The sequence below is a fragment of the Antedon mediterranea genome, chromosome 6 (assembly GCF_964355755.1).
Source record: "Antedon mediterranea chromosome 6, ecAntMedi1.1, whole genome shotgun sequence".
In the NCBI taxonomy this organism is placed as follows: domain Eukaryota; kingdom Metazoa; phylum Echinodermata; class Crinoidea; order Comatulida; family Antedonidae; genus Antedon; species Antedon mediterranea.
This window is the reverse complement of record NC_092675.1, coordinates 31,659,140-31,679,893: the sequence shown is the minus strand read 5'-3', so window position 1 is coordinate 31,679,893 and position 20,754 is coordinate 31,659,140. Positions and strand designations below refer to the sequence as shown.

The 20,754-nt window shown below is 33.5% G+C and overlaps 2 protein-coding genes across 4 annotated transcripts; both read right to left on the bottom strand.

The window, feature by feature from the left end:
• Positions 1 to 732: 732 nt before the first annotated feature.
• LOC140051209 (solute carrier organic anion transporter family member 2A1-like) lies at positions 733 to 12,032 on the bottom strand. Of its 3 annotated transcripts, XR_011845489.1 has the most exons (11): positions 11,991 to 12,032; positions 11,226 to 11,850; positions 10,711 to 11,049; positions 10,281 to 10,445; positions 9,639 to 9,846; positions 9,167 to 9,320; positions 8,812 to 8,987; positions 8,510 to 8,574; positions 8,126 to 8,319; positions 1,545 to 2,070; positions 733 to 1,467 (listed from the first exon to the last, which is right to left on the bottom strand). XR_011845489.1 is itself a non-coding variant. In XM_072096345.1 (10 exons), the coding sequence occupies exons 2-10, from the start codon at positions 11,830 to 11,832 to the stop codon at positions 1,912 to 1,914; spliced, it is 2,067 nt and encodes a 688-aa protein (XP_071952446.1). In that variant the 5' UTR covers positions 11,833 to 11,850; positions 11,991 to 12,032; the 3' UTR covers positions 733 to 1,911. The 3 variants fall into 3 exon arrangements, 2 of the variants coding, with proteins under 2 accessions (XP_071952446.1, XP_071952447.1); XM_072096345.1 differs by having other exon boundaries at positions 733 to 2,070; XM_072096346.1 differs by having other exon boundaries at positions 733 to 2,070; positions 11,226 to 11,847; positions 11,991 to 12,024.
• Positions 12,033 to 12,458: 426 nt separating this feature from the next.
• On the bottom strand, positions 12,459 to 20,648 carry LOC140051210 (phospholipid phosphatase-related protein type 1-like). The gene is made up of 7 exons (XM_072096347.1): positions 20,560 to 20,648; positions 19,742 to 19,991; positions 18,986 to 19,112; positions 18,384 to 18,561; positions 17,891 to 17,948; positions 16,474 to 16,650; positions 12,459 to 14,409 (listed from the first exon to the last, which is right to left on the bottom strand). The coding sequence occupies exons 2-7, from the start codon at positions 19,979 to 19,981 to the stop codon at positions 13,981 to 13,983; spliced, it is 1,209 nt and encodes a 402-aa protein (XP_071952448.1). The 5' UTR covers positions 19,982 to 19,991; positions 20,560 to 20,648; the 3' UTR covers positions 12,459 to 13,980.
• Positions 20,649 to 20,754: the final 106 nt, after the last annotated feature.

Sequence of the window (20,754 nt, the reverse complement as noted above, 5' to 3'; positions counted from 1 at the left end):
CCTACTCCATGGCTCACAATGGCGCCACCCATAGCTCTATTCTATCCCACAATGCCTTTCGAAATTGTTACGCGCTTCGGACGAACAGGAGATTCTTGTGTTATAAGTTCTTTGGTATAATTACGAATTCTCGTCGTTGTTGTTGTTGTTTTGAATTAAATAATTTGACAGCGCCCTCTTTCATCATGGAATCACTGGACGTGTAGAGTAGTACACTCTAGGCCTACTTCCCAAAGAGTAGCCAGAGCTTCTCCCCGGAAAGCGCACCTATTCATTGAAATATGAAATTAAATATTAAGTCTCCAATAGGCCTACTAACCCACCATTGTTGGGGCAGAGCTAAATGAAATAGAGCCCAGAATTGCACTTATACTTATTACATACACCTATGATAATTATGATTTAAAATTTCAACTATCCAGATGCGACTTTAAAATTTTAGGTGAGGTTATTTACTTTAAAAACTCCACTTCGTATATGCCTATGCGGCGACGGAATTAGTCTAAGCTTCGAAAATTCGTCTAGAAATCGGCATCTTTGCAAATGTTCTATATTTGATCTTATTTCACTCTCCATTAATAATAATAATAATAATAACAGGATTTTTATAGCGCACATACCACTCAAGAGTGCTCAAGGCGCATTCAAAAAAATAAAAACATAAAAAATAAAAAAATAAAAACTAAAAAATAAAAACATTAACCGCATACAAAAACCATCGGAGACAAACTATCTGTTTAAAACATGTTTTTATTCTGGGATGGTGCGGCCATACACACCAACTACCATAAACGTTTATTCATAACATATTAAAATACAACATCTTGCATAAATCGGACATTTGCTACCAATGTAGCAACATTGATTAACAAAATCAAAATAAAAAAAGATGTTAAATGTGCTCTCCCTGCCTCAGTACTATAAGGCCTTACCAGTACCACAGGCTTTTCAAAAAGAAGACCATGTGCTCCTTCATTTTAGTACTCTTGGGTGGACTTCTTTTCCACATGGAGTTCTTTTCGAGATTACTTTTGCAAACTAAAAGGTTCCCGCCCGGAAATTGTTTTACATGATTTGAACAATCTTCTAATGTAGGCCCTAAATGTTAACAACATCAAAATTTAAGTGTAGCGTGTTGACCGGCACAAACTTTAGAAAAAGCCAAAGAATAAAAAAGGTGAGTTTTAAGAACAGATTAATAATTTATTGTTTTAACGATGACGAATGAGGTAATAAATTCCAAGAGAAAGATCCACCGCCAAAAAATGTCCAATGAAAATGAAATTTGCCAAGTTTGTTTTAGGCACTTAAAGGGTGAATATATCATTGGATGAGCGAAGACGGTCAGAAATAATGTGAAGCTGCAGTGATAGTTTTTGAAAGAGTCGAACTTGCGAGCTTTAAACGTTGTAGGCGTTGGATGTCTTTGGCCGAATACAGTAGCTGTAATATAATTAAATTAACAACCTTCACTTGTTTTCACGTTGTAGGCGTTGGATGTCTTTGGCCGAATACAGTAGCTGTAATATAATTAAATTAACAACCTTCACTTGTTTTCTAATACATCTAGTTCATTTGTTTCTTACATTCACCATATTCAATTTGTTAAATTGTTTCCAAAATTTCCAATGTATAAATGATTTAAAAATAATTGTGTGTAAAATTGTATTATCACCATCACCCGATACGTTTCGCATCCAAAGCAAATTAATTAGAACGTTCTAATTTTGAATACATTGAATCACTACATCATAGTTATATCATTTGTTATTAATATTTATTAGTGTAATTATAATATCGATAAGTTTTATAATGAGGAAGAAGTTAATTAATAATATTTGCTATACTTATACAAGCATTTGTTTATTATAAATTTTGAATAATTGCATCAATATGTGAATAGAAAACAAGCTATGCCAACGTTTCTGTAATTTTATTTTCATCAGCTGAAGCTGGATAATCCTCGTATTGGTTTTTCAGTTTCTTGATTCTCTTATCTCTTGGAGTCTTCTCTTGGAGTCTTCTCTTGGAGTCTTGGAGTCTTCTCTTATCTCTTGGAGTCTTCCAAAACTATAAAATTCAAGTTTAAGTACAATGTGAATAAGGATGTATTTATTGTAATATAATGTTGCGTTGTTGAGGTACTAATGAAGACTCTGACTCGCTTGACTGTCGTAACACATATTATATTGTTTATTCAGTATAATACTTCAGTACAATATACAACTATAAGTATAGATAAGGAACGGACGATCAATGATGCTGTCGGTGAGGTGTGAAGTGTGTAGGTCTGTTTCTGAAGAAGTGGCTGTAAGGTGTAGATGTTCTTCTGAAGAAGTGGCTGTGAGGTGTAGATGTTCCGTGAAGTGGCTGTAAGGTGTGTGTTCCGTGAAGTGGCTGTAAGGTGTGTCTGGGCCCTTCTGAAACTTGGGAGTATATTGGCCCTCGGTTCATTTGCATATGTCACTACGTAATCTTAGAGGTTACTGATTGGTCCTAAGTTGGTCCAGGGGTGTTTAAGTGGGAGTGATTAACGGTATAATAAGGTATTTCTGTGATGGATGACACTGTCAAATCTGTACTTAAATAGTGTCAATCACTCCTGGTTTAACGATGGGAAAGGTCACAAAATTAAGCTAAGTGTTTTCTTTAGGGATTCTATTATAAACTAAATGGTCATTAAAACATCTGGACAAACTCTCCTCTGGACTTTCTGGGTCAAGTTTGTGAACCTATTTAAATTCTGATACAAAGGTCGATTTCTTAAATATAAAAGTATATCGTTTTATTACATCCCTCTGTTTCCCTTTTTTTTCTAATCTATTTAACATATAAAAATGGTTATAATAGTGGCATGCAAAATTAAAGTTATATAAAGGAAAAAAAAACATTATTATACATATATGCAAAATTGAGTTAGCCAAAACCATTTACTCTGAAGTGTAACCTTATCACTTTCACTCTCTCTCTTCTCTCTTTTTAAAAAATGAAATTAAAAATTAATTTGGTATAAAATTCGCGTAAATCAAACATAAATCAGTTCAAATAAAAATACAAAACTTAAAAATAGTATGTTACATTGAACATACATCAAATTGTGCGACAACTCATCGCATTCTAATGGCCTTCAAACATAAATCATCAAATTAAAACATAAAACTCAAGAAACTGTGGCTGATTAGCCTAAAATCAAAATATCAAACTTAATCACTTAAAACTTTAAAAGAAACAAATGTGTGTGTCCCGTTGACACAAACTTATCCACAATATATCGTTATCATCACAACTTTATCGATTTAAGCATTTATATTCACAGGTAATTACGATTTCAATCAATCGACAAATTCGACTTTTGTACTCAATTTAAAAAAAAATTACAATTAAAAGTACTAAGAAAATCTCCTGTTATTGTATATCAATTAATTAATGCTTGAGATTAACGACTCAAAGGTTAAACAAAATATTTGTTACAAAATGATTGTCGTTCTTTTCAATATCTCAATATATCGATCATCAAAATTCAAAATTAATCTTTATCAAAAAACTCGTTACAAATCAATACTTAAACATAAATTCAATTCTCTTTTAACTGAAATCACATCATTACTAAACAAATCTCATCAAATACGTAGACTATGCTATCATTAATTTAGCAAATGTCGTAATTTAAAAATAATCTTGCAAAAAAAAATTAAATCAGTAATTCGTTGCATTATACAAACGTTTTATGAATCGTTTTGGCGATCCACTTATCGGTATCTGTTTATCATTAATGATCTCTTTAATTAATTTATCTGTATCGTTATATCTGTCAATATTCCACCAAAATTTGCGATCATTAGATTCGTGTTTTGTTTTATCGGTGTTGCGTTCGGCTGAAGTCGGTTTAGAATATGAAACTAAAACTTGGAAATGTCCTGCTTTAAATCTACCTCGGTTTAATATCATATTTGAATCATTAGGTGCTGTCATAATTAAATTAGTTTGTTCCTTAATTTGTTCTTCTTTCATTTGGAATGGGGCTGCTAATCCCATGTTATTCTCTACACAGTCAATGTAAGGTTGCAAGTTAAGGGGTTCTATCTTAGTTGGATGTGTAAGGGTATCTGATTGCAATTGGGCTGGTGTCCTATCATGTTCAACATTGGTTTCGTCATTTACTACATTAATGGTGTTTTGGATTTTCTCGTTATTATCATCGGTGGGTTCATTCAACAATTGTTTAAGTTTTTGTAGATGTGTAAAATTTTTGCGTTCTTTAGGCGTTCTCATAAAACAGGGTTTCAGTCTTTTATAATTGAATACGTCGCGAAGTATTTCTCCTTTAATCGTCGCTAGGATGTAGTGTGTTCTGTCTAGTACTTCATGAATCACTAATGGTCCGACCCATTCTGCGGCGATTTTCTTTGAATTTGCTGTTAGTGATGATGATGTTGGCTTGTATAAATATACGAGTTGTCCTACTGAGTAAATTGGACTTTTTTCTAAGCGTTGGGAAATTTTCGAGTTTTGGACGTTTTGTTGTGTTCGCTGTAATTGTAGCATTGTCTGTGAAATGTTTTGAAATTTCTTCTTGAGATGTTCAAAGTATTCTTCATAGGAATGAGACAATCCTGAAATAGGGTTAAATGCTAATGAGGTCAAACTTGGAAGTTGGCGGCCAAAAACTAATTCGTAAGGGGAGTGGTTTCCTAGATGTGGGGATGAAAACGAGTTATAAGCATAACATGTTGTTGATACAAATCTAACCCAATCTGTTCCGAATTGGTTAAGGTTGACCTTTAACAGGTCCGATACGGTGCGGATATGACGTTCAACTTGTAAACTACCGTGATTGTGGACGCTGATGATTTTCCTATCAATATTAAGGGTATTACATAATAGTGTTAATAATTTTCCTGTAAGGGAGGTTGCTGCATCTGAAATAAGACGAGATGGGGGCCCAAAAATACTGATGACCTTTTGAATTAGTGCTTCGCAAATTGTTTCGGCATCAATGGATTTCAAAGGTACACAAATCAAAAATCTAGTTATCTCATCACATACTACCATAATATGTTTAAAACCTGAAGGTGATGTTGGCATACTCTTAAAATCTAGACTGAGTGTATGAAAGGGACGGTAAGTTGCTGGTACTCGATCGTGTAAAGGACGTAATTTATCGGTTTTGGGACGAAATTGTTGACATCTGAGACACGCTTGGGTATAATTGTTGACTTTCTCGAACATAAGGGGCATGTAAAATAATTTCCTAATGGTAAGGTAAGTACGCATCGTACCTTGGTGGCTACTTAACAAATTGTCGTGATACTGAGAAATAATAGTCTCTGATAAGTTTTCAGGAACAGCTAATTGCAATACAAATTCTCCACCTTTATCTTGGAAAAATAAACGGAATAGTAAACCGTTGCACAATATGTACTGCTCTGACTTATTCTGAACTGCACGAGCTGCTTTCTTATCAGCTGGAAGGATATCATGAGCTAAATAATCGTAAACTGGCTTAAAAAATGGTGAAGTTTCTTGTTCAACACGTAATTGTTTAACATCTACTGGGAGGTTATAATCTCTAATTATCTTTCTTTGAATAACATCAATTAATCTATCTAAGTCTTGTTGTTTTGGGATGTGTGCTGACTTAAATTCAGTTATGTTGGGTACTAGTGGTTTGGGCGATGTATACAATTCAACTGGTACATTTCGATGTGTAGTATCTTTGCTTTGCTTATTTTTGTCTACTAGTCGTTCCTCTGGAGGTTGTCGAATGTTTACATTACGTATTGGGGGTGGTGTTACGATAGGTGGCGTTATGATAGGCGGTGATCGATGTGCGTTTGTTTGATATATATTCATTGTACATATTCTCTAAGTTCTTTAAATTTGACCAATTGACGTTTGATTAACGCTCGAGGGAGGAGTAGAGCCAATTACGAGCTATATATATATAAACAACCGGATGGGCAGACTATAAATAAGTTGCACGAGCGTATCAAATATACATTATTTACTGTCGAATTATAAGTTAATTTACTTTTGTGAGATTGTTGTAATAGTTGAACTTGAAATTTTATTGTTTGAGTTTTATATCGTTTATTTAGTTTAATATTGTTTATTTTAAATACATTTTAATTTTATTTATCGTAATTTTAGTCAATTCCAAATTTCCCCCTAAAATGGAATCCGAAAAGCTTGACGTTACACAGTAATGCTTAAAACACAAAATTCAAATGACGCCCCTGTCCACAGAATGTGCCCTTATAAAGAAGATAATCCTTTACCAAAGCGAACAAAACGTAATTCTCCATATTACCAAAACGATGCCATTTACTTTAGATTCCTTGAAAAGAGTTTTATTATTCCTTTGCGACATCCGTCCAGCAGACCAACTGACAAACCTCAAATTAAATACCCTTTTACACATTGGCAGTTATTTATGTTGTTTCGACAAAATGTCCTCCCCCATTATAGACTACATTTGGAAGCATAAGAGTGAACCAGCCCTACTTGACTTTTCCACAATCGACCTTTCCATTAATCTAGACGGCATCGCCACTTGTATACCAAACACACATGCATTTCACAGACAACATATTTATTCTATGACCCTCCTGCTCTTAGCAATTACAAAAGACATCAAAGCCCCACAATGCACAACATTTTTTTCAAGAGTCCGACAACAAACAGGCATCATACCCCAAGACGAATTAAAACCTAGCGAACACTCACCATTTGGATATGTTGTAACTAAATATAAGAAAAAACTACATTCGCACATCCGTAACATGCAGTACCTGGAAAATAAATACCAAGATACCCCCTGCCAAATTTGTCAATGTAACCCCGAAATTAAAAACTTTCATACTGATTGTACAATCAACAAATGCTGCGGCACATTTTTTCACAAAAATTGCCAACAAATATCCTTCAACAAGAAATACCAATGCTTGAATTGCGGTATGGTATATTTGAATGAGATCCCTTACACCACTACCTACATGTTGGACATACCGTGGAGTGCATTCCGTTTTTATCGATTATTATATAAACCCACCGATTGATTTCAATTTATCCTTTATAAAAATTTTTTTCTATTTCAAATAATTAACGAGAGTCGACTTCTTGACCGATGTTTTTTAGGGAAACCCAACCGTTGTGATGTTTATATTTCGGTAATCCGAATTTTTATACCAAATTCATTTTTAATTTCATTTTTTTAAAGAGAGAGAAGAGAGAGAGTGAAAGTGATAAGGTTACACTTCAGAGTCAATGGTTTTGGCTAACTCAATTTTGCATATATGTATAATAATGTTTTTTTTTCCTTTATATAACTTTAATTTTGCATGCCACCATTATAACCATTTTTATATTTTAAATAGATTAGAAGAAGAAAAAAAGGGAAACAGAGGGATGTAATATAACGATATACTTTTATATTTAAGAAATCGACCTTTGTATCGGAATTCAAATAAGTTCACAAACTTGACCCAGAAAGTCCAGGGGAGAGTTTGTCCAGATGTTTTAATGACCATTTAGTTTATAATAGAGTCCCTAAAGAAAACACTTAGCTTAACTTTGCGACCGTTCCCATCGTAAAACAATTAGATACTGACAGTTTTAAGCAGAGATTCGACAGGGCCAATTCATCATTGTAACCTCCCCAGATAAGATCAATCACTCCCACTTAAACACCCCTGGATCAACTTAGGACCAATCGTTACCCTCTAATATTACGTAGTGACATATGCAAATGAACCGAGGGCCAATATACTCCCAAGTTTCAGAAGGGCCCAGACACACCTTACAGCCACCTCACAGAGCACACACCTCACAGCCATTTCTTCAGAAGAACATCTACACCTCACAGCCACTTCTCCAGAAGCAGACTAACACACTTCACACCTCACTGACAGCATCATTGATCGTCCGTTCCTTATCTATACTTATAGTTGTATATTGTACTGAAGTATTATACTGAATAAACAATATATGTGTTACGACAGTCAAGCGAGTAAGAGTCTTCATTAGTACCTCAACGCAACATTATATTACATTATTAATGGTGTAGAAACAAATTATATAGAAATATTGAATGCATGCTATTCTTATATAAAACAGAATATCTTACCTTAACAGTCAAAAAGACACAACATGCAAAAATACCACCCATAACCTTCAAAGCGACAAAAGTACCAATGAAGCCAAAACGATAATGTTCAAGATCGTATATTAGACATGCACCATTTCCAGCATCTGTTTCTTGACGATATAAACATGTTGAAGAAATAGCGGCACCAAAGTATAGGCTAGCAGGTAAGAAACCTACAACGTAATCAATCAGTTCTTTAAAAAATAATTTTTGGCAGCCGCAGCCCGTAAGGATTTTATGGATAGGTTCGAATTAGAAAAAAAGAAGAATTTATGGAGAGAATGCGTCTGCACTCCCTTACTAATTGAGAGAATCATCTTGAAAATAAAGTAATATTGAAGCAAGGTAGGTCATTAAAATTACCTAGTGTTCTTACTACAAGACTCTGGTAACCCATCGCTACAGCTCTGTCCTCGTCTGCTACAGATCTAAGTAAATAAACTTTACATTTTCATATTGGTACAGTATTATTGGTATTTTCCAATAAATTGAAGAAATGCATAAATGAGTAAATGGACCAAAAACGAAAAATCTCATACGAAAGGTAAATAGTTTGACTGTCCATGAAGGAAGTATCCCGATATGTATGTCGAATACGGAATTACGGGTGGTGCGTGCAAAAATATTGTAAAATGCGGAACTAACACTTGACATACGGTAGGTACCTTAATGTTGTCATTACGCATGGATTTGTTCTCATACTAGCAAACATTGAAATGATTGCAACAAATAGAGCAAATACAAATGTTTTATCACAAACAAAATTGCATACGCCCTCAATAGCCACAGGAATGTCACTGTCCGTGTAAGATTGACCAATGCATGCACAGTCCGAAAAGTTCTGTAAATTATAAAAACATCAAACAAACAATATACATTCTTTGTTAGAATTAATTATTCACATATGCCTACATATTATAATCTAATAAATGTTTAAAAACAAATTGTACTAAACTCATTACATTATTAAATATTATTATAAAAAATCACTCAGTAAAATATTGAGAGTAATTTTGATACCATTTTGTTGTTAGCAATATCATTGTGTAGTGTAGTACATCCTGCATGGCACGGGGATAGATACGTTACACCATCTGCGCCACAAACAGGTTCGTAAACACCGTTTGAACATGAGCAATGCTGATTACAGGCATCACCAGCAACTGGTAAACTTCTGTTAAGGATGAAACCAAACAAATTACAAATATAAGTTAGATAATTGATCATACTTATCGTGTTTATACGGGCTTTAACTTGATGACCAGGATGGGAATCAATTAAACGTCTGAGTTGTGGCTGAGTAAACAATCAGGTTGTGGGTAGTAGGCCTAATACGACGGTAAAATCGTCAGACATTTTCTATCTAACGTGGCAGTATCAAAAAAATTTATAGTATCAGATATCTGAGTTGTCTAGATCTAGAAAACTCAGATATATCTGAGATCTAAGTTTTCTAGACACCCTAATATTTAGATGGATGTGAATTACTTACAATTGTTGGTGATTTTCATAGTTAACAGTTACACCAGCTATTTTAGGATTGGTACATCCAATAAAGAGTACAGGAATTGACAAACACGCCGCCGTCAAACAGATGCTTACTACCATGAGAGATAAGCCGCGTAACTTTAGTTTTAATCTTTTTATTATAAAACTGCTTATAACGTTGCCAATTATATTACCTGGAGCTGTGGTAAGACCTAAAAATAACAAGAAATATTTCTTACAAAAAAAGCCGCTCGACCTTTTTACGTAACAGTTGGAATTACTGTTCTTGTAATTAAATAAATTAAATTTACATAAATTGGTCTTAAAAAGTGACACTAAATACGTATGACGTGATCTGCAACAAACTATGCCGGTGGAGAAGAAAATTGCATATGTAATCTTTTTGTCACTTTTCGTTGGAAGTTCTTTAAATTTCTCCCGTTGATGATCTCTACAACCATCAGTTAGTTAATGCTTACGGATGATGAGCATCTTAATTTTTTTTTAAACACAACCACCCCAACCCTTTTAAAGAAAACTGATTTTTTCTATATGTGGATGTGGATACACTTGAGTTTTGAAAGAATAGCGATCTTATGGTTTTTAAGGAAAATGAGTTATGAGCATTATGATCAGTAAGTCTTACCAACGATGATGGAAGCGATAGCTGGAGCTACATTAAACTGCACTTGAATATACTTGGCTACAAAGAATATGAAGCCTCCAATAATTGCTACGTCACAAGCTGTTGCCAATAATACGAATGTCAATACAGGATTCATTATCAGTCTTTTAATTGCTTTCATAAAACCTAAACAATAAACCAAATAAATGTTTACAATAGTAATTATACGGTGATTTTTATGGAAGAAACTAATTTAAGCTTAAATTAACAAACATGATATTTATCGTTCTGTTGTCTTCTTTGTTTTTGTCAACATCGTATAATAGACAATATTTTGCGGGCTATGTAATCATATAGAGAAAAATATTTTTAAATTTTCATAAAAATTGGTAAACAGATTGATATTTTTAATTTTCTTTTGAGGTTGACTTTGTAATAGTTTGTATCTTACCAATAATATTTGCAAGGACGCTAGATTCATTGAACATACGAAAAGACATTCCAACCATAATGTCTTCTTTTTTACCATCATTAATCATTCGGCTACATATCTGACATTCGTGCTTGGTGAGGTGTCTTGGAAAGAAAAACATTGGTAAAGACAAAAATAACATTAAAGCACTGACACAAAGATATCCAAGCCACCAAGCACCTAGCCAAGTTGGATCTCGAAATCCTAGTGGCTTGTCTTCTACACTAAAGCGTTCGAAGTCAACGTATAATGACAAACACTTGTAACTAGTAAAGAACCCCAGAAGAGGTCCAAATGATGTCATCGTCATAAAGGTACCTAAGAAAGGATAATTATAACAACAATTATTTAATTGGTTAAACAATTTAGGAGAAGCATAAAATAACTCATTTAAACTGATCATAAATGCAAGTAGCTTTCATTAAAATCAATTTAAACGACTAAAATTTCAAATATGGTAATTGATTACAGTAAATTAAAGGTTGTATAATTACCAATATAAATCGATGTTGTGGAAGGATCGATTGTAGAATCATCAAGATAAGTAAGTGTCAACGGGAATAATGGTGATGTACCAAAACCAATCAACAAATTGCCAATACAAAGCCAAGCAATGCCACTCGTGTCTTTCTCAACATACACTGTTTCCAGTATTTCTTCAGCCGAATTATTACCAAGGGTAACATTGCAAAGTGGACCAGTATTTTGTTGTTCATCGTTTGTTGACATGCCTTTGTATTGATAATTATCATTGAAAAAATGCGGCACCGCACAACAGAAATAACCGAGCGAACTAACTATAGCTCCTATTCCAATAATTCTTGGCTGATTTGACTTCGATCCGTAATATGTTACAAATAAAACAGCTGATAAACTTGATGCATCGTTTATGATACCTACTAATCCAGACATTTTACTGTCAAATTGAAATTGTTTTTCAAGTGTGCTTATCACACCACCAAAATATGTTCCAGCAGCAATTGCAGTTAGGAATTGTAGACATGCAATCACAAGAAATGGAATCGGATGATCAATTGTAGGCCTACCACATTTGTGGTTGCAAGACTTTTGAGAACGGTCATACTCTGTTTGCTTGTTCATTTTTGTCAGAATCACCTCCTTATAAACAAAACAAAAACAATTCTGAACGATCACAAGATATGCAAAAGTCAATCGACAATAGAAATATTAAAATATTTAGTAAACGACCATTTAGAGAGCATTACAGTAACGAGAGTTACAATTTGTAAAATACCTACCCACTTTAATTTTTCTCTTGTATCTGGATGCAGACTACAACAAAGTCGAATTCACATAATATATACGCTTTATTCGATAATTAAAAGTTATGATAGAGGGGCTACAAGCTCTGATTGATTGATGATCTCGTAAGGTAGCCTGGTTTCATCTTCGTTATTTTATTCATGGACCTAATCCAGATTTTTCAGAGGTGTACTTAGCCGAATTAAGTTGGAAAAGTAATAAACCTATTGTTTAACAAAAATGTATGATTAATCGATTAACCCTAGCCCCATAACGCGGACTTGGCTTGTTTTGATGGCTATACTACAGTTTATTAATCCCTTTCTAATTTATTTTTATGTTTCAATTCATTCATCTTCAACATTTTGTTTCTATACTATGTTTTCCGTTTGTTTAATACGGGACGTGTATTTTAAACCTTCAGAATATACCCGATTAGTGCTGTATATCGACATACTATAGCATTAAACAGCATTTGATGTGTATTGCATATGCGCGCCTGTATCATAGGGTAAGGTTGGTTTATGATTATAGGCGATACATATGTGAAACATACTGTATGCTGTCTTCTCAAATTTTCCTGATACTGGAGAAACACAGATTCAGCTTCCGTCTTAGCGATTACTCTACGCCCTTGATTTGTTTCTAGATTTGGCAGAATAATTATATTTCTTACCCGTATTCTAAAGAAAAATTCATGCTAACATTTAAAATTGATTGATTGATTAGTAAACTTATTATTTATTGATGCAGAGGTTCGTTTGTTCTGCCAAATCTTGTTGTCATATAAAAAAAAAAGAAGTAGTAAATTTTATTTCCAAGATAAATATGACAAATAATACAAAGTATACGATTAAAAATACGTGTAAATTATTGTAATGGAGCTGGAACTAAGATGAGATAAATCTTTATTGTCATGAACACAACTAGGCGAACATGAAATTTTGTTCTTGATGCTTAAAAAAACATACAATATATAAAACATTAAAAAATATCAATACATTACATTAAAACTATATTATGATTAATAATATGCAATTGTATAATTTAACATTGTTTAGTGTCTTAGTATAAACGTACTGAAAACGATTGCAGCTGAATATATTAGTATATTGGCTATTTATTAATTAATACTAACTATTACAGTACAGACCTGAATACATTAGTATATTGGCTATTTATTAATTAATACTAACTATTACAGTACAGACCTAAAGGTACAATTATATATATATGGGAACTACATGGTATAACGTCACTAACATAAAAAGACTGAAAAACAAGGCCACCATTATTCCTTCGTTAGCATCAGCTCAGTATAAGACCAACCATTATATATATATAATAATCAATTTAAGCAATTCGTGGCTGCCAATTTTACTCATGTAGTTAGACCTTCACCGACAAAACCAGCTTGGAAATCATCCAATTGACTCCTAAAATTAATTAGGCCGATAAATTATCCACATGTATCAGTCCATTTATTGTTTTAAAAATATATTATAATAATTTATAAAATCTACAATGTGATATTCAGCTTCCATCTGCAACTACTCTGAAACACCTTCCAATCGGTAACATACTTGTATGTTTGAAATGGATGCGGATGGAAAGAGGAAGGATCCTTACAAAGAAAATTTTCTCATTTTAAAATTAAAAGATGTAGCAAATGTAGATTTCTAATCATAAAAATATGCTTTGGCCTACCTCATCAAATGCAGCGAACAAAGGATTGCATGAGTCATTTCTGAGAGGGAAGGGAGTGACATGACTGAACGTGTATAATACATTGAATGTGTGGGAAATTATGTGTGTTTACATGTCTAAATTCAGCAACCAGGCCAAGCATGGCCAATGTAATATATACTGTATATTTAGCTGCTATAGGTCTATCGACATGTTTCAAAAGATTTTCTTCCAGAAAATATCAATAGTATCACCATGCATATACTGTATGCTGTTTAAACACAAACGAATACAAAATAATTAATGATGGTATAAAAACATTGGTTGGTCATCATCTGCTAAATGACCATCTCCCAAGTCCGTATCGCGTGCTTCTGTTTTAAAGGCAGCTATGGCTGCTTGCTCATTCGCGGGCAACCCATCTTCTGCAAAAGATGGTAATGGCGGTTGATGGTTATAGACAAACTCTTCTTGCCGTCTGTAGTCATCGATGTTGTTGTCATAGTAACTTCTGTGAGCAGTATTGTATTTAACTTCATGCAACCTGCTCATGAAATCATTTCCCTTTTCACGACGACTAGCATGTCGACTAGATACACGACTGGCTTCTCTAGTTAACGTTTGCATTATTCCTCCTCCACCTTTTTTATCTTCTTTCTTCGGCTGTTCAATGTTTGGTCGATTAGATTTTTGCAACGATCCCTCAAAGCCATTCAGAACAATCAGACTCTGAATATAACACATTATAACTGTTATTAATAATTATTACAATATTTGTTAATAGGCCTATTGTTCTGCGGGCTAAAACAACTTGATGCTTTATTTTGCTTATACAATGGTGTTGTGCTCAAGTTTGCAAGCCAGTGTATACTGCATATTGTGTCCTATAAACACTGAATAAACTGGTCTCAATATCATTTAAATATAAGTTACCAGTGTATACTGCATTTTGTGTCCTATAAACACTGAATAAAATGGTTTCAATATCATTTAAATCTATAGGGTGAGTCCTATAAATACGCATATTTGTTCCCAAAATACGTCAACTTGAGGGGGCGCTAACCCAATAAAACACAACACACGATTCTTTCCAAAATATGTCAAATGAGATCGCAGAAATAATCGAAGGTATTGAGGCGCTTGTAATTATCCACGGCGATTTCAACAGATGCAAGCTCAAGAAAACTACGGCCATTTACTATCATCATGTTAGTTACATGTAAAACCAGGGACAACGCGATTCTTGATTTATGCTACTCAAATGTGAAGGACGCTTATAATTCGACCCCACTATCGAACTTGGGCAAATTGGATCATAATTTGGTTTTACTCAGTCCCAAATATCGCCCACTAAATAAGACTTGCCAAACAAAATTATTAATGTACGCAAATGGTCACCTGAAGCCGAGGAGGCCCTTATAGCGGAATTTGAATCTACCGACTGGGATATTTTTACGGAGGATGAAGATTTGAATAGTATTGCTCATGCAGTGAGCTCGTACATAAACTTTTGTAACGATAAATGCGTTCCAGTTCAAAAAAGTGAAAATCTACCCTAATAACAAGCCATGGATCACGAAAGGCGTTAAATTACTGTTGTGTGAGAAACATAGAGCCTTCAAGATGGGCGACTCTAATCGTACGAAAATATTGACTAGAGAGATTAAAGAAGAACATTTATAGAAAAAAGTTGAACATAACTTCAGGTCTAATTATGAAAGAAGTTTGGCAGGGTATGAAACTTATGAGTGGTTACACAAACGGTGGTAATACACCTACCTCGATTCCGAATGTTACTGTGCGATATGTTAATGAGTTAAATGAATTTTATAACCGTTTTAATGTTAATGATTTTAAAGTAGAAAGATAGGCCCGATTTAGCTTGTGTCGGGTGACTGAAGATGATCCCAAATTTAGTATAAGCATTTTCTTATGTACATAACGAATTCATGAAACCCAATTCATCGAAGGCTGCTGGGCCGGATAATCCCACGAGTACTTAAGGTATGCTCTCCTCATCTTGATGGTATATTTACATTTATTTTCAATATGTGTCTTTCTTGTCATACGTTCCCGGATATTTGGAAACGTTCATGCATAATACCAGTACCTAAAGAAACCTAATATTAATAGCATGAATGATTTGAGACCCGTCGCGCTCACGTCTGTCGCGATGAAAACATTGGAACGTATTCTTTTGAAAATTATGGAACCTTATGCTGAAAAAGTGTTAGACCCGCTGCAATTTGCTTACCGATCACTCCGTAGTACCAGTGATGCGATACTTTTTAAATTACATTAATTATATTCACATCTTGATAATGTGAAGAAAGGCCACTTGGTACGTATTATGTATTTTGATTTTCAGTCTGCGTTTAATACCATACAACCCCATATCCTGGTAGACAAAATGTTGATAATGTGAAGAAAGACCACTCGGTAAACACTAACTTGAGCACGCGAATGTAGCCATGTATATGGCCTTGTTTCCAAAATACGCGAATTGTCCATAACACGTCAATTTAAATATGATTATTTTTCCTGCTGTTTTTGTGGTTTGATAATTAAGTAGACTCAGTAACACATTCCCGAATATCGGCGGTTCAGGCGACGCATGAGCAACAATCACAGGCAAACACCGAACACTACATATCAAATTCGGTTATGAAAGACAAATCACAGAATTCATGAAACTTCACTGTAACTTTTGTCTGACACGTCACTCGGAGCTACAATTTGCTGGGAATTTAACAGTATTTACTATTTGATTAATTTGATTGATATAATAATTACCATATATAGGGCTATGAATATTCCAATCAAGGAGCCAGCTATGATATCAGTCCAATGTTCTTGATGAGTTGAAACTCTATTAAGGCTTACCATAAATGGAAGTAACATAATGGTAATAAAGAATACAGGACGAAGTGTACGAGTAGCAGTAATTGTCATCATCTTTGACAAATAAATCTACAAAAGAATGGCATGTATTCAAATTAATAAATACACATGGTGAATTGATGCATTCAACTATAACCAAATACCGTAGAGCGATAATAAGGGCTAATTATAATAATAATAATAATAATAATAATAATAATAATAATAACACTAATAATAATAATAATAATAATAATATAACAATTTATATAGCGCACATATCCACTAAAAGTGCTCAAGGCGCTAATCACAACACTGTTTGTTTATGCTTCATTAATACCATATGCCTCAGCAAAAAGGTATGATTTTAATGATTTTTTAAAAGAATAATTGTATGGCAATGCCTAATCCATTCAGGAATGTCATTCCACAGCCGCGGAGCATTAATAGAAAAAGCACGAGTGGTGAGATTTCGGTTGAAATAAAAGCAACTTATTATTGGATCGTAAATTACATTTAGGAGAGTATAAGCCCAGCATATCAGTCACATACTCTGGAGCAATTCCATTAATAACTTTGAAAACAATTAACAATGTTTTAAAAACAATTCTATGTTTAATAGGCAACCAATGTAACTCTTTTAAGGTACCTGTAATATGCGAAAACTTGGGCAAGTTAGTTACAACTCGTGTAGCCGCATTTTGTATGAGCTGAAGCCTATGCAGTTGTTTATGTGGGAGACCAAATAACAAGGAGTTACACATAATATCGAGACGCGAACTAACAAGTTGCTCTGCAGCTGCACGATTTAAGTATTTTCTGATGCCTCGAATATTTCTTAAATGATATGACGATGCAGACGTAATTTTAGAAATATGAGCCGTCATTGTCCTATTGGCATCCAGAATTACACCAAGATTTCTAACTTGTGTAGTATTTTCAGTACAGAAGTTACCAATGGAAACCCTCCTAGATGGAATTGTTGCGAACCAAATAGAATGTACTCAGTCTTATCATCATTAAGTTTTAAAAAGTTTTTGGCCATCCAGACACGAATTCCAGAGATATATTTTTCAAGCAAATCAATTAAATAATTCACTCTGTGTCATGGTAGGTTTAAACGATGGTGTCATCAGCGTAAACATGATAGCTAAGATTATATTTCTTAATGATATTACGAATAGGATATACATACATTGTAAACAATTGTGGACCTAAAACAGATCCTTGCGGAACAGAGAAATTAAAAGTGGTAGGTTGAGAGATTGCCTCTCTAATACAAATGTGTTGAGGTCTGTCCGCCAAGTATGATAAAAATCGAGTAACTTACCCCTGCAAACAATGCTGCATATGATGACATTGATGCGAAATAGGAAGGAAATGATGACCTGAAAATAATTTAATAATATTTTTTAAAAAACAATTCCTCATTAAAGTTAAAAAAGTTCATTTTACAATATCGACAGTGGTCATTAATATTATAATGAATTTTAATTGCCGACTTTAAGCATGGCCTTTTACAGTCGCCAGCTGATCTTTCTGATATGGCTACATGTCAGCTACACTGCTACTTTTTACTATTTATTTTTTCTAAACACAACATTATACAGTATAACGTACATGGCCATTGGATTTTAGTCTTCATGCTATTATGCCAATGTTTAGGTGTTTTATAGCGCCCTCTATAATTTGATGTAGTATTATAGCGCCATTTATAGTTTCATAAAACCTCCCGATATTTAATTTTTCCAAGTTGGGATGTCTGATGTTTTTGTTTAAAATGGTAGGCATACGTGTATCGTCGTATCTTAGGGAGGACCAACCTCGTGTGTTCAGTAATCTCATTCTGACACATTCCATCAGCATACTGAACATAGTTCTCTCTGCAATTGTTTCGAAGTTCTGGACAGTCTGTAAAAAAATGAGGAGCTGGTCGACCTACAATGACTCTTCCAATTCCAGAAAATATTAATGTACAAAACGCTCCAATAATGAATAGACCTAGAATTAGAATTGAAAAAAAAATACAATTTAGGAAAACATAGGCCTACGGCATCTTAAATGTAAAGTACGAAAATATTATCATTGATCATAATACTGTATTATTCATGATACTAAATCAAAAACTAGAAGAAAAAAAAGGTAGGAACATTTCTAATTGTGTCCTCTTGCTAAATAAATTTGGTAAATTTGTTTTTGTCTTTATATGTATATATTGATCTGTGCATTTTTTTTGTTTTTGTGTGTGTTAAGTAAATCCCAGGCAATTTTGTTTCTTTTTCTGTGATTTGTGAATATACTGTATTAAAATAAATAAATAAAGTAATATATTACAATAGTAGGCCTAAGACGGTCGGTATCCAAAACATTAGACAATATTCAATATAATTTGATAGGTCTAATTAATAAATTTAGTAGTATTTACCTTCATAACGAATTATACGTCGTATTGTCGGCTTAACTCTGAAATCAAATGTAATTACCGTCTTTTCCTTAGGAAGCCCATCGGTACTACTATTATACTGTGCCATTATCAATTCAAATAACAAGATCTGTCAAAAAGCAACAAACAGCGACGGTTTTAAAAACAACTACATTCCTAAACACAAGCATTATTGTACTGTAAAATCATAGGTAGGCCTATCTAAATAATAAATAAAACGTGTAGTGCGAGCAAAGTGTCGTTTGTAGCATTGACTAACATGACATTGTATGTTTGTTTACAATTCGTGATTACTTATGATTAGTTCAAAGTTGACGACGAATGTTTAATCGTACTTATATTCAGTAATAATATATGGTTCGTATACACTAATATGTATGCGTATAGTCCCAGAGAGAAACTAAATTAAAAAAACATTTATTTACGTGCCGTCCTCCATAAGACAATTAAATTAAAATAAAACAAGAACAAATAGGCCTACAGGTTTAGAAAAAAATGGACGGAGGTATGAATCGCAGGAAGATGAATATATTGTGGTGGAATTGCATGAGGCAAGTTAATACACGAGTGTAGTCAAACACTATTACAGTACCCTTCTTTTAAAACCATTTTGAAGGATCTTTTGTTCGTTTATTTATGTACTATTGATCGCTAGTTTGTTTGAAAATACAGTATCATTAATTGAATGTGAGTTTGTATTTTGAACTATATCAATATTAAAAACAGTATGATACATACCAAAATTGACGGAACAACAAAACTGACGAGATAAAGAGCCGTCTCACTGAGAGAAGATGATTGCTTTGTATAATTGTAACTATTATCAGAACAAAGTACTAACATATCATTGATTTTAAATATATCTTCATAATATAGAAAATACCAAAATAGTATTACTGCTACAGCCACAACACAATCAACAAGAAAAAAACATGGAAGTAACCAGTTGTTTTGGGTTTCTTGTATTCGCCGCTTCATAATTGTAGTCCTACAAAATAAAAATCACTAGCATAAATATTTTGTAAACCTTGTATATTATATTATAACTAATTTGCCCACATTTTAGTCAATTTTGGATCAGAAAGATAATTAACAATTTTGTTTAATGTGTGCAGACATTTTGTGCAACTGCTGAAATAAAATTTAATTGTATATTTAACAGACAACTTGATAAATTTCAATGACAATTCTATTTCCTTCTCTCTTTACCGTTATTTAAGGTTGCCATAAATCCCCCCACTGCCCTACTACACCCAATCGGCGCCTTTGGAGGCTCTACCTCCACCATCACGTTTGATTCAACTTGAGACGTTTTATTTGATTAATATAGAATTATAATGGCTTGCCTCACAAGATTTATATATATTTATAAACATAGTAATGTATTAATTTCTTGTATATAGAGTAAGAAGCGCTCTTATCTTCCACTGTACTGTATACCGTACTATCTTCATGCATTCTGACACCTTCCACACTTTGTGGCAGGCATCTACATAATATTGTATAGATTTTATTACAGGTATATCAACATTGAAAACATACAAGACGGTACTTACTTGTTATTTTTGCTGGTCTTTCCTCATCAAACCGACTATCGAATACCCACTGTATCATTTAGAAGGTATTTATGTCTACTTAGGCGTGGTGAGAATGAATAAGTGTGTGCTCAAGCATTACAAACATCTCACAATGGTACTATTGACAGTTCTTGCTAGCCTTTGTATTTGTGCATTGATGACAAACATTTACCA

Bases quoted from the DNA above. Each gene is read 5' to 3' on its own strand.
- LOC140051210 (XM_072096347.1), bottom strand. From the start codon at position 19,981: ATGAAGCGGCGAATACAAGAAACCCAAAACAACTGGTTACTTCCATGT. The intron at 17,949-18,383 runs GTTGGTCCTCCC...AATTATTTTCAG, and splicing joins GAGATTACTGAACACACGAG to GTCATCATTTCCTTCCTATT. The intron at 16,651-17,890 runs GTAAGTTACTCG...ATTCTTTTGTAG, and splicing joins ATGCAGCATTGTTTGCAGGG to ATTTATTTGTCAAAGATGAT.
- LOC140051209 (XM_072096345.1), bottom strand. From the start codon at position 11,832: ATGAACAAGCAAACAGAGTATGACCGTTCTCAAAAGTCTTGCAACCAC. The intron at 9,321-9,638 runs GTAAGTAATTCA...CATCCTTAACAG, and splicing joins TATGAAAATCACCAACAATT to AAGTTTACCAGTTGCTGGTG. The intron at 8,320-8,509 runs GTAATTTTAATG...ATTACGTTGTAG, and splicing joins TCTTGTAGTAAGAACACTAG to GTTTCTTACCTGCTAGCCTA.